At 46.5% G+C, this 12,607-nt stretch overlaps 1 protein-coding gene across 1 annotated transcript in view; it reads right to left on the bottom strand.

The window, feature by feature from the left end:
- Pcnxl2 (pecanex-like 2 (Drosophila)) overlaps positions 1–12,607 on the bottom strand; it is a 205,907-nt gene that overhangs the window by 162,261 nt on the left and 31,039 nt on the right. The window contains exon 9 of the mRNA XM_013504672.1: positions 6,247–6,382. Coding sequence (XP_013360126.1) covers positions 6,247–6,382 — 136 coding nt within the window. The remainder of the gene's footprint in view (positions 1–6,246; positions 6,383–12,607) is intronic.

The following is a 12,607-nucleotide window of genomic DNA, read 5'->3' as shown; positions in this document are numbered from 1 at the left end:
AAAAAAAAAAAAAAAAAAATTTATTGTACAGATTATATAAGCTGGGTACTATACATATAGTTATTATATGCTGAAAATTGGCAGGATAACAAGAGAAAGTTCCTACAGTAAGGGGGCTTAGAAATTTCTGGAGATAAGCAAGCAACCTAGCCATGACAGCACACATGTTCTCTCACTGTATGTGTGTGTGTGTGTCTCTCTCATGTGTGTGCATGCACATGCACATGCACACACACACACACACACACACACACACCTGTACCTATATATCTGCAGAGAGAGTAAGTGAGCTATGTTGGGGGGTACTCTACCCAGAGAGGCTGTGGAGCGAGGCGTCTGTGGCTGAGCCCCAAGGAGCATCAGCAAGTAATGCGGCTGGCAGAGGGACTGAAGAGTTTCACCCTGTGACCTTTACCCTTAATTCTTGGTCTAAATGTTGAAGAAATGGATGTATGGACAAGGCACCAAGCAGGCTGCTTCTGTCTGGGATACACCTTATTACCAAACACTGTGTCACATGGGCAAGGACTAAAAGCGGCACTGCTGGACTGAGAAAGTGACTAGGAAAGGTGGGGACCGGGAGCAGATGAACTTGGGGTCTTCCTCAGGTCAAGAGGACCACACTTCTCCCACTCATGCAGACCTGTGTCTGTTGCCCATACCCAAGGACCACTAGTGAGCTCCAGTTCCCGGGAACAACTTCAGCTATGATCAGAATAAGCCACTGGAGGAGACTGGGAAGCACATTTTAGAATTTTTTTTTAATGGAATTGGATACACTTAAGAAGATAAAAGCCTGTCCTCTTCCCAGGTACCTGAAAACTCCTGCTGCCTGGAGCAATTGTACATGCAAGAGCTCCAGAGAACTAATAATTCAAATGGTGCTAATCACCGCTGCAACTATTAAAGTCATATTTTGTCCTCTGTTACCTTGGATCCTCAAGCGCGCACAAGAACTCTTATCATCTCTGCTTAACACATGTTGCAGGGAGGCTCTGGGAGGCTGAGTCACTTGCCCGGGGTCTTGCCATGGAAGAGGCTTCTGGATGTCAGAGCCTGAATCCTTGTGAAACCTCCCGAGCAAAACCAGAACCCATTTGTTCAACTGTGCTCATCAGCCAGGAGAGGTCACCTCACAGAACAAACGAATACACTATGGGACGATGTACAAGGACCGATGACCAAAGAATGAGGCAAAAGCCCAACTGTGCAAAGGAGACCAGACCTCATTACTGGCTGAAGTTATGAGGATGGAGAATCATGGGTTATAAACAGGATAGTATTACTTTAAAAACAAATTTAAAGTCAGATTTGTGACTCTGAGGATAAACTATACTTAATAAAAACTAATGCAGCTGAGGGCCTGTTATGTGAAGACGGAACATGAACGGCCCTACAGTACCCTCCCCCACAGTCAGACAGGCACAGAGGGAATGAATTGCAGGCTCCTTTTATAGGGAACCTGGGAAAGAATCCCAAATCTGCACCGCTTTTACTGAAAGTGGAGAGGGAGGCACCACGTAGCTGTCAAGCCCAGAGAGGGAAGTTGTGTCACAAGTGGGCTGGTGAGAGGTCACAGCAGAGCCTGCCAAGGGGATGTGAGCAGCACCACACATCCCAGTGGTGACTCGAGGACTGAAGGAAAGGGACAGAGTCAGGGCCCTGCTGACACCCACGTTCCAGGACCCTATCTGCTCCCGTCTTGTTAGATGTCAAGCCCAAGGTGAGATAATATCTAACCCCAAGATTTCCCACGAAGAGTTGATGCCAAATATGAGGGTCCCTGGCACAGGACTGCACACATAACTAGTGTCCAAAATGTGCCAGTGGGCCGGATGTGGTGGTGCACACCTGTAATCCTAGCATTTGGGAGGCTGAGACAGGAGGATGGCCACAAGTTTGAGGCCAACCTAGGCTACCTAGCGCTACCCTGTCTCAAAAAAAAAAAAAGGCCACAGGTGTAAGTGGATGGTGAGTTACAACTAGATGTAAATAACACTTTGCGGGGTAAAACACATCAAACTCACACAGTGAGGCTGTGACAATAGTGGCTTTGTTTAACAGCCAGAATTCACGAGAAACCCCTTCTATTCTAAACAGATTTCTTAGGGCTGGGGATTTAGCTCAGTGGCAAAAGCGCCCGCCTGGCAAGCGCAAGGTCGTGAGTTCGGTTCCCGGTACTGGAGAAAAAAAAACAAAACAAAACAAAAAAAACTAAACAGATTTCTTAAATGAACTTCTGAACATGATAAATGAAAAGTAGGCAAATGCTCATTTTTCTTTTTAAAACCATAACATACTTTCCAGTAAATGAACATATGAAGAAAGAGAAATATGCTAAGCTGTAATAACTGATGTTCATTTATTTCATCTATATGATTGTTTCATCTGTTAGTGTCATTCTTATGGATGCCCACTGAATCTTTAGTGACAGTAAGTGGTTATATAAATGCCAACTTTACATGAACCTAGGAGGACAGTCTGCCATGCCCTGGACTCCATCCATTTGTGCAGTTCTCACCAATTCTGGTCAATTTAGGACCAAGGAACTGAGTGGCCTCCATGCTACCTATAAGGACAACAATAAGGCCACCGTCATGGACTGATGTAGAGCTGTAGGGTTTACAAAGCACGAAGCTGTCATATACAGTGCCCTCTCATTTCCTAGTGGAAGACAAGGAGAATGAGTTTAAGACTAGATCCAGGGCTGGAGATTTAGCTCAGCAGCACAGCGCCTGCCTGGCAAGCACAGGGTCGTGAGTTCGATCCCCGGTACAGGAAAAAAATTTTTAAAATAAAAAATAAAAATAAATAAATGAGTCAATGCAGAAAAACCACAATTTTGGAGCTGGGGATTTAGCTCAGCGGCACAGCGCCTGCCTGGCAAGCGCAAGGTCGTGAGTTCGGTTCCCGGTACTGGAAAAACAAAACAAAACAAAAAAAAGATTAGAGCCAGGTGAGATAAATGCAAGCAGAAGATGCCAGAGAACCAACACTGCTTTTGAGATGGGGCCGGCCACCAACCAAAGTATAATAAAGACCATCAACCAAGGTGATGGCTTACGTGCTGGCCCTGTAACGTACTGGGATAATGTGAGATTTTAAAAGTCATGGCAATGAGCAAACAGAATGTACCCCCTGAGGTTAGAAGCACATGGTAGGTAAACTAAGGTCCAGAGAAGCACCAGTTTATAATGTGGATTCATGGCATGTTGCATCTGGCCATAGTCAATGGCCCTGAAAGCCAGGGAGTTTAAGAGACAGATTCCACCAAATGCCACAGTGTCCCACGCTTTGCCCTTCCCTCGGTGTTATTGGACCAGGCTTTGCAGCTCTGCATATGAAGAGAAGGTTGCCAGTGCCCCAGGGACCCCAGTCCCATCAGGGCCCTTTATCCCATGCACACATTTCATTTATGCCAGGGAAGAATTTCAGGTAAGTTTTTTCTCTGGTCTTGCACTACCACCTGGCCATCCCACAGACCCTTGCTTGTATGAAGAGACTCCTCGGCTGGAGTGTAGGCAGCTCCCAGCTCAGGGTTATGAAAGAGAGAGGGAAGGAAGTAAATGTAGTCTTAGGGGCGGCCCTACTTCCCGCTTGTGTTGCTAGGATATCCTGAGAAGCAGCCCTTATGCTACGGGCCCTGGAAGTCCCCGTGCTTGCACACATGAGCACGCCTGCTTTCTGTTTTTCCTCCAGACTTTTGGCCAGAGTTCTGTCCGCTGGAGCCTTCATTTGCTTTCTACCTGGCCAACTGCAATCATCCCTCCTGTTTCAGCTGTGGCATCTCTGCCCCAAGGAAGCCTCCCTGGTCCCCCCTTCTAGTCCTCACTGCTCTGCTGTCCCACAGCACCTGAGCCACTCTCATCCTGAGCTCTGCCAGAGAGGATGGAGTTGTCTTGTCAAACCTCTTGCAGGCAGGGACAGAGTATTTTCATCACTGTGACCCAGCTTCTGGCAGGGACTGAAGGCATACTCAGCCTACAAAGAGTATTTGTTGGATAATGAGCAGGAAACCAATTAATTTTTATTTTGTGGCCAAAACCAATTTAATTCCCTGGTGACAAGAATTCAATTTGGAGAGATAAATAGTAGAACTAAACTTTTTCTCTTTTTTTCTGGTATGAGATCTTCATAAATATTTACTCAGGATCTAAATATGAGGCTGTATGGCAGTTTGTATTTTTTTCCAACTCTATACCCATAGATAGTAGAAATTTAAACACTGCAAATTTTATTTAAAGTTAAGAAGTTAAAAAGATTGACTCTGGTTAAGTGATTAACAGTGAAACACTATAGATTAGCGATGGCGAACCTTTTAGAGTTTTCAATGATACAAACAGCCTGCTCTGGCACACTTGCCATAGGTTCATCAGCACTGCTATAGATGAAATTAGTATTTTTATACATCACTTATATTATAGTGCCACTTACAGAAATTTAAATGTGAAATAAGGGGCGATCTGGGTTATCCTTGCAATATTTACTCACTTTTAAGGAGGGGCTCCGACTGTGATATCTTTGGACATTAAGTCAATGGATTGACTGTACCTTTGAGAACCCCAAATTTCTCATTTTCCTCCAGTTCTGCCAAGATGGAAGCAAGAGCACCACACCCTCCCGACTATCTCAGCATTTCCAGGGAACTTCCCTGGAGGTTCAGCACTCAGGAGGTAGGAGGAGGCGGGCTTTGCCCAAGGCCATGTGGGGAGGGCCAAGGGTTTCTCAAAACCCCCTTGGTGAGAACCGGAAGTGGGTGGCTAGACTCACAGACCCCACAGGGACAGGCATACAAATGCAGCTGGTGTCCAGGCCCTCAGAGATGTAGACAGGACTGGTGAGCCCCAAAGTATGGATAGTGAGGAGGTGGATGCCCAGTGAAGGTCTCAGAGCGGGGACAAAGGCAGAGTCTCTGGTGGTCAGTAGGAGGCAGACCTAGCACCAGCCCAGCAGGCAGGACTCAGCAGCCTGTGACCACACGGGGAGCTACCTCTGAGTGATACTCTGTGCTTCCCACACCTCACCTCCACAGTGGGCCCCAGGACAGTGGCTCACTGCACCCATAGGCCTCTGGGAGGAGGCAGGTGAGCCTGCACACACAATATGGAAGTGTCCTGAAAGCTTGGGTCTGTGGATGAGTTGAGCACTGATTTGTTCCCATGGAAACTCCATCAACCCAAGAGAGCTGAGTCACCATTCACTGGCACTTTGAAGTCCCCCTACCCTGCAAGCAAGAAGGAGTCACTTAGGTAGAAGGGAACTTGACTTTTTTTTTGCACATTTGAGAGATACATAGGTAGGTAGGTAGGTAGGTAGATAGATAGATAGATAGATAGATAGATAGATAGATAGATAGATCAACCCACTCTATTATCAAACATTCTTCGGAAAAATTTGGCTAAGCAATCCTAAAAACAGACATAAAGCTGTATAATTTTTCAAAACCCAGTATGCCCTAGAGGGAACTGACATCTTGTCAGGAGAAAAGTAAGCACAGTTTTAGAAACTTCACACCAGAGCGACCTTATGGTACCTGTAGTCCTCTTTCCACCTGAACCAGAGGAAGCCCACCTTTTCGTCTAACCTGAATGCCTCTTTTTCTAAGGAGCCTTCTCTTTCCCCCTCCTGCCTGATGCCTCAAGTCAACCCTCAGCTCATCTGCCCCGTTTGGATCTGGGTCTGCCCGCCCGTGGCATCTGTAGCTGTGAATCACGGCTCTGCCTCTCCTGAGTGTCATTACACCTGGCTGGATGAATGATGCACATCTGTACAGCATCTCCTAGTAAGATAATGGGAAGCTTCTTCCTTAGACCCTAGATGTCAACATCCCAAGAATAAGGTCTCTGTTTGGGTTAAATATTTAAGAATCTTTGAGTGTTGAGTATTCAAGGTTACCATAATTGTTTTTTAAAGAGCCACTATTGTCAAAATCTGTGTGGGGGCACAAACTAACTCAGTGTGTTCCTGTGGGAACAACGCATCCTAGCAACCAAAGATCAATGTGAATGAATTTCTAATGCATCTGGAAAAGCAAGTGAGACAGAGGTAATTCTGGTAATGTCATTGGAAGGTTACCAGCTGTATATAGTTTCTTTCCACATTCACTAAGTGAACTGCCATGCAATGATAGATCCACCATACAGCAAAGCAAAATTTAGGGTGAGACCTGGTCAACCAACCTGGAAACAGTATTTAAGATCCTCTACTTCTAGAGCACCATAAATAGTGATTCTGGAAGGCACATACCCGTGGGGTTTCTGAGTGGGTCCTCCGGGCCACCATGAGCAACAGCTGCTGTTGCAGGGCGCTGACTGCAGGGTCCCCAGAGGATGGGTCTGGACTCTCACAAGTGGTAGTGCTGGAGGAGCTGAGATGCACCTCTCTGAGGATGGACAAAGAGAGTTCTGGTTACCTGCAGGTGCCAGGAACACCTATGCAAAATGCATGTATGCACGTATATACCCCCCCACACACACACACACATACACACACAGGCACCAGGGATGTGCAGCACCTCTTCTGAAACAGCAGAGAGAGGGAGATACACCTGGAAGAATGTTTCTCCGAACTGCAGTATGCTCAACTTGGCACATCTGGTTTGCGTCATCTGTTCTCTGGTTTGTCTCTGGTACTAGTTCGGTTCAGGGGGTTAGCAGAGGTAAGTTTTATGGGAACTAGATTTTGCTCTGGTAGAGGCTATGAAGAGCCGCCACTGAGAGGGAATGGAAAGTGTGGCCAGGAGTCGAGGCTGGGCCAGGATGGTGCACTCTCACAGGGACAGAGCTGGGGCCCAGATTGACCTTGGTAATAGTGCACCCCACTGGACTCCCCACCTTTTCATCCATCTGAGCGCGGCAAGGAACAAGCAGTGAAAATACATGTGCCGTATTTCCACTTTCCCATTGATAGGGAAAATCTCCTGAGAGCCTCCACCTTCTCAGACTTAAAAGCAACAGCCTGCTGCCCCCTCCTCTCGTGCCTGGGCTTCCCTGTGTTCCTGGCTCACTGGGGGCCACAGCCACAAGGGCCACAGGCCGACAGCTGAGAAACTGAGTCAGCAAGCCACACTCACCGCAGAGGATACGTATATACAGAGCCCCCCTCTTGCAAGCTGCAGCCTGACACTGAGAATTCCACCAGACCTTGGCCAAAAGCTGCAAGCACCTTTCCATTCTGTGACAGGAGGATTTGGGCAAGCGCCTGGGGAAGGCAGAGGCAGGTAGCCTGAAGCGTGGGTGCTGACTGCCCCCGTGTGGTGATCATGCTGAACCACAGTGTGGGAGCCCTCTGTAGCTGGGTGGGGCCTCAAGGACTGAAATTATTCTAGAATCAACCTTTCTTCCCTCCCTGCTTAGCTACCTCTCTGAAAACTCTGGGATCTGGGACTGGCTGGAGTGTAATCTCCTCCCAATGTGTCCATAAATCCAGAATAAGGATGAGATGGCAAGGAACACAGGGTAAAAGTGGAGAAGCAGAGGAATTTGAGAGGGGAGAAGCCACTCAAAACCAGACCCTAAGCACCGTCTGTTCCCACTTCTGTATGATCAAAGGCTCCAAGACCCCATCAAAGTCTTACTAAATTTGAAGTAGCAAACATACATCTCTCTACTACCCAAATTAACAGTGACACAACTACCTGCATGATCTCAGGCATTTGTAATTAGATCTGAGACCACGCTCAGATGGACACACAATTGCGCACATCTGACACTGAAAGGTCACAACATTCTGCTCTGTGTTCCACACATCCGAGTGTCTCGCTGCATGGCCACACTGCTGCTCAGCCACTCCAAACAGACTCATTCTTTCTTGTGAATAAAGTGAAGCAGTTCAAACAGAGAGGGTAAGTTCTTGCAACTTCCTTTCTTCTTCCATTCTTTGGGGACCAGGTACACACTTAAACACTGTGTCCCATGTTCTTCTAGGTAATCTCAGTAAGTGAGGGTGCTTTTACTGAGGTAAGGATCAGGGAAGCTGAAGATGTCAACAAAAGTATAAGGATTAGGCGATAAAGATCAAGTACAGGGCCTCAATTCACCTTTGGGGGATGGTGTAAAATGGGTCTAGAGATTTAGAACAGATTCCAAAAAAGAAATGTAACTAGTAAGCCAAATAATATCACTTCACTATGTGCTACTCTAATTCTAAAACAAATCAGGTCAGAAATAAGTGAATTCAAACAAACATACAAAAATGCCCAATAAAAGTCCTGTAAATAAATGTGATCCAGGATGACTCTTCCATTCCATCACACATACCTATCTTATGTGTTCTTCACCATCAAAGTGAATGTGAATACCACATCTTTCCATCAGATTGCACTGGGAGCAGATGATACGTGTGTCCCATACATTTCCACTCTATTGCTTATGACCCTGGAAAAGCTAGATTACTGAACACAGAGTTCATTGAAAAAAGAAAGCGCTCATATATATACACATATATATATATATTACTTTGAATAATTTTTAGACAAAAAGTAAAAATATTTGCTGAACAAAGAAGAAAAACTATTAAGCTTTTATTGCAAAAATCTGCAGAAGAATAACAAAAGTCTATTGTGCGATGAACCCTTTCGTCCCACAGTACAGTTTAACTTTCCAGGCAGCTCCACCTTCAACTTGCTAGGTAGACAGCCTGCTTTAACTTCGACTTTCGAGGTAGATCACCTCATTTCAGGCTCTGAGCCCCTGAATTAGTGCTATGTTCTGGGTAATAAAACCCTGCAGTGGATTTATCCTCTGGCAGTCTGTCCAAGTCACCATGTTAACTGCTGCAATTCAAGCCACAGCTCACCCCTGTCTCTGGTGAAAGCAGGGCTGTGTCAGATAAAGTTACCAAGGTACCTGCTTTATGGACAGCAAATGCATGGCCAGAAAGCCATGTCTCCATGTCTCTGGCAACTGGTGAGAGGGGCACTGGTTCCCACAATGACAGTGGGGTCAAGGAAGGAAATGAGCTTCCTCTCCTGGCTTCCTTCAGGAATCCCCAAAGAGACATGGAAGTTACATTGCTAACAATTCCCTATTCATACTTGGAAGTCAGAGACATAAAACTGTCACATGGCAACAAGGTTTAACAATGACTAGGGGGAACAACCTTCCTGCCAATAATAAAATTCAGTGGCTTAATGGCCTAGTTGGAGGCAATCCCAGCCACTGAGGTCACTTTATGGGAAAAAGCTTTTCCAGTACCTTCCATGGACGAATGCCTAGAAACAGCCCCAACCACTCATCCTTCCATGTTCAAAATCAAATTTTATGTATACAATGGTGGGAGGACTCAAAATTTAATGGCATTAAGAGCCAGGGTCATAATACTAAAATGCCTGCTCTAAAATCACCATAGGTGCCAAGATACTGGGCCACAACAGGTGGACGAGGAGAACAAAAATACTTTCCTAACTTCCAGATCTTATAAAGCAACCCATAAAAGCACTACGGGAAAGATTTCCTCCTGGCCAAAAGCCAGGTTCCTTTGCTGAGTAAAAGCACAATGAACTTTGGCCACTGTGCTCCATTTCTGTCCAAAGACAGTAGCAACAGGTGGCGTCGGTCCCAGGCACTGCCATTAGCATCATATGCATTACCACATCTAACCTAAAGAAACCCAGCAGATGAATTGGGAAGATTTCCCCTCTACTGATGCATTAAGAAACTGATGGTTAAAGTGGTTAAGGCAGTTGCACAATGTCAAACAAAAAATAACCACAAGTGTTGGAATTTGAACACAGATCTGCTTGAGACAATATTCTTGTCTGCACTGAGAAAAGCTGGACCTCTCCAGTTTCAACTCAGTCTGGTGCCGAGTGCCAGGTCTTCCCCCACCATCAGCTGTCCTGTGGACAGAGAGAAGTGCTTCATTCACACAGTGCAGGACTGGAAGGCCTAGTGAGTCTTTAGCTCTGATTTCCACATACAGGGTTTAAAGTGACCCATCCTGAAAGTTTCTCTCTGTCTAATTTCCCTCTGCATCCTCCAGCCACTGAAAGGTGAGGAAAGTGCTTGCCGACATCACCTCGATGATCCCACACCCATCAGTATGTCCCCTTCTGCTGAGAGGCCAGATCACTCACTGCTCAGAGAATGAAGAGTGACATCCCCAACCAGGTCCTGTGGCCCCCTGACTCTATGCCACTGGTCCTGGTGAGTTTTTCCGAGCTGTCCTCCGTGTTCAGCTAGCCTTAGCGTGACTGTCTTCGTTACTTTTTTCTTGCTGCTGGGACAAAATACCTGACGACCAAAATTAAGGAAGGTTTATTTCGCTTACAGTTTGTGGAGGTTTCAATCCGTACTAGGCATGATTATAAGGCAGAGTGGCACGTGGCAGAGGGCTGCATCTCAGGGCGGCAGCACAGCAAAGCTGCCACCACATACACACCACGGTGGAATCCTGGAGGAATGGCCCCAAGCAGCTTCCTCCTCTCCCTTACATATGCAAACTATCCATCCCAGGGCAGGTGTAGCTCTCACACCCATATTCAAATGCTAATAGCCTGCCCCAGGGCCGCAGGAGGCTTTGGGGGGACACACAGATATAAACCATAACAATGACCTACACCTCCAACTGGGCACCTGTGTCATTCCTAATGACTCAATTTGACTTAAGTAAATTTTATTGAACACCTGAGTGGAGAGAGCCATGAGAGCTATAAAGGACCCTGGCCATGGCCACTTTTCAATAGACAACAACCTAGAAGAGATGGGAGCCATATACAAATTAAAGACATGGCAGGGAGAATACGGTCAGACTCTCAGAAAAGGAACCTGGAGAGGTGGGTCTATTTTCACAATGTAGGCCTAAAAGAGACAATTGTAGTTTGAGCTCTGAAATGAGAATGTCAAAAAGGAGAAGTGGGTGGAGGCTGCAGCGCACATCACCCCAGGGCACATCACTATCAGTATCACGTGTGTCAGCAGGAAGGGCTGAGAGTGAGCAGCGCTGCCCACAGGAGTCGGTGGCGGGGTGCGGGAGGACCCCCACAGTAGGAGTTGACAACAGGCAGTCCGCAGGCCACAGCCAGCCACACACATGGGATCTGTGGCCTGCGGTATTTCCAAAAGTTTCAAATCAGCCTACTGGTGTACACTTGTATTCCTAGTACTTTGAAAGGCTGAAGCAGGAGGACTGTAGGTTGGAATCCTGCCCAGGCAACTTAGGGAGATCTTGTCTCAAAATAAAACATAGAAGGGCTGGGGATATAGCTCAGTGTGAAAGCTCTAGTACTTAAAAAAAAAAAAAAAAAAACTTTTAAAATCAACATTAAGGGGCTGGGGATTTAGCTCAGCGGCAAAAGCGCCTGCCTGACATGCGCAAGGTCATGAGTTCAGTTCCCGGTACGGGAGAAAAACCAAAAAAAAAAAAAATCAACATTAAATAAAAAAACTTTTACATATAAATATGAATTCCAAGCTCCTAGTGGGAAAAACAAAAACAAAAACAAAAAAACCCTGGTCATCTCAGGCTTACACTGGGGTCAGCAGACCGAAGATAAGCAAAGCAGATATCCATAGACGGGATAAATGGCCTGTCCTCACTGCAGTGCCCTTCCACACTGGTCCTGCAGGCCTGGTTCACACAACCTATGACCCTACTGTGGGAGAGGCAGGCAGGGCATTCGAGTGTCCACCAGCCACTTATGGCAAGTGTTACAGCCACCGGCCCCATGACATTAAGAACCTTTCCTAATCAGCCTCAGTTCCCTGTGCTGTAAAATGAAGCTCATATCCCCAACCTCACTGGATATTCTAAGATCTAGCACATGCTTAGTGCAGAAGTGCTTAATAAAAGGCATTGCTGCTGCCAGAATTGTCACCAGAAATGCCTCCTGGGTTGGGGTTATGAGCGGCCATGATGCTCTGCACGGAAGGCTCGAGGGGCACCCAACTCGAACCCTAACATTAATTCTAAACTTTATGTGTGGCAAAACCGGACCTGCCGGTGGGGTTCATCAGGCTCTGAGGTCATTCCGTACCTCTAGTATTAGACACAATGATAGAGAAACAACCATCTTCACCCCCACACACACACATTCACACACATGTACATATATACGCACATACACAGTGTTACACACATACATATACACATAAACACACATACCCATGCACACACTGGTATGTTAATGCAGGCATTAAAAATATTGAAATTTAACCAAACCATCTGTTTCTCTCCTATTTTCCAGCAAATTTTCTTCCATGCAGTCAGTTCAAAGATACCCAAGTCACCATCATATCACAGGTTCTTCAAAGCCAAAAAGCTTATTACCAATCCATGGGCCTCAGCCTGCCCTGACTAGTGTCTGGAGTAGGGAAGGAATCTGAGGCCACAGGCACATGGTTCACAGCCCCGCACAGGCTGATCACCCGCTCCTGAGCAGGAGCTAAGCAGAGGGCAGCATCCTCACTGCTCCTCCAGGACCAAGCACAGCCTCAGCACTGTAATTTCACTAAGGGGAGTGACTGGGCCTGCGCTTCTGCATTAGACAGGAAGCCCGTGCATCTGTCATGTCCTAGTGAGCCACCGTAGGGCCAAGGCACCCATGAAAAAGTCTCACTGTTATCAGTCTTAAGAACTAACTTATTCAAAGACCAGACAGTGTAGAGAG

Source organism: Chinchilla lanigera, unplaced genomic scaffold, assembly GCF_000276665.1.
Source record: "Chinchilla lanigera isolate Chin_1 unplaced genomic scaffold, ChiLan1.0 scaffold00091, whole genome shotgun sequence".
NCBI lineage: Eukaryota > Metazoa > Chordata > Mammalia > Rodentia > Chinchillidae > Chinchilla > Chinchilla lanigera.
This window is presented reverse-complemented; position numbering and strand designations above follow the sequence as displayed.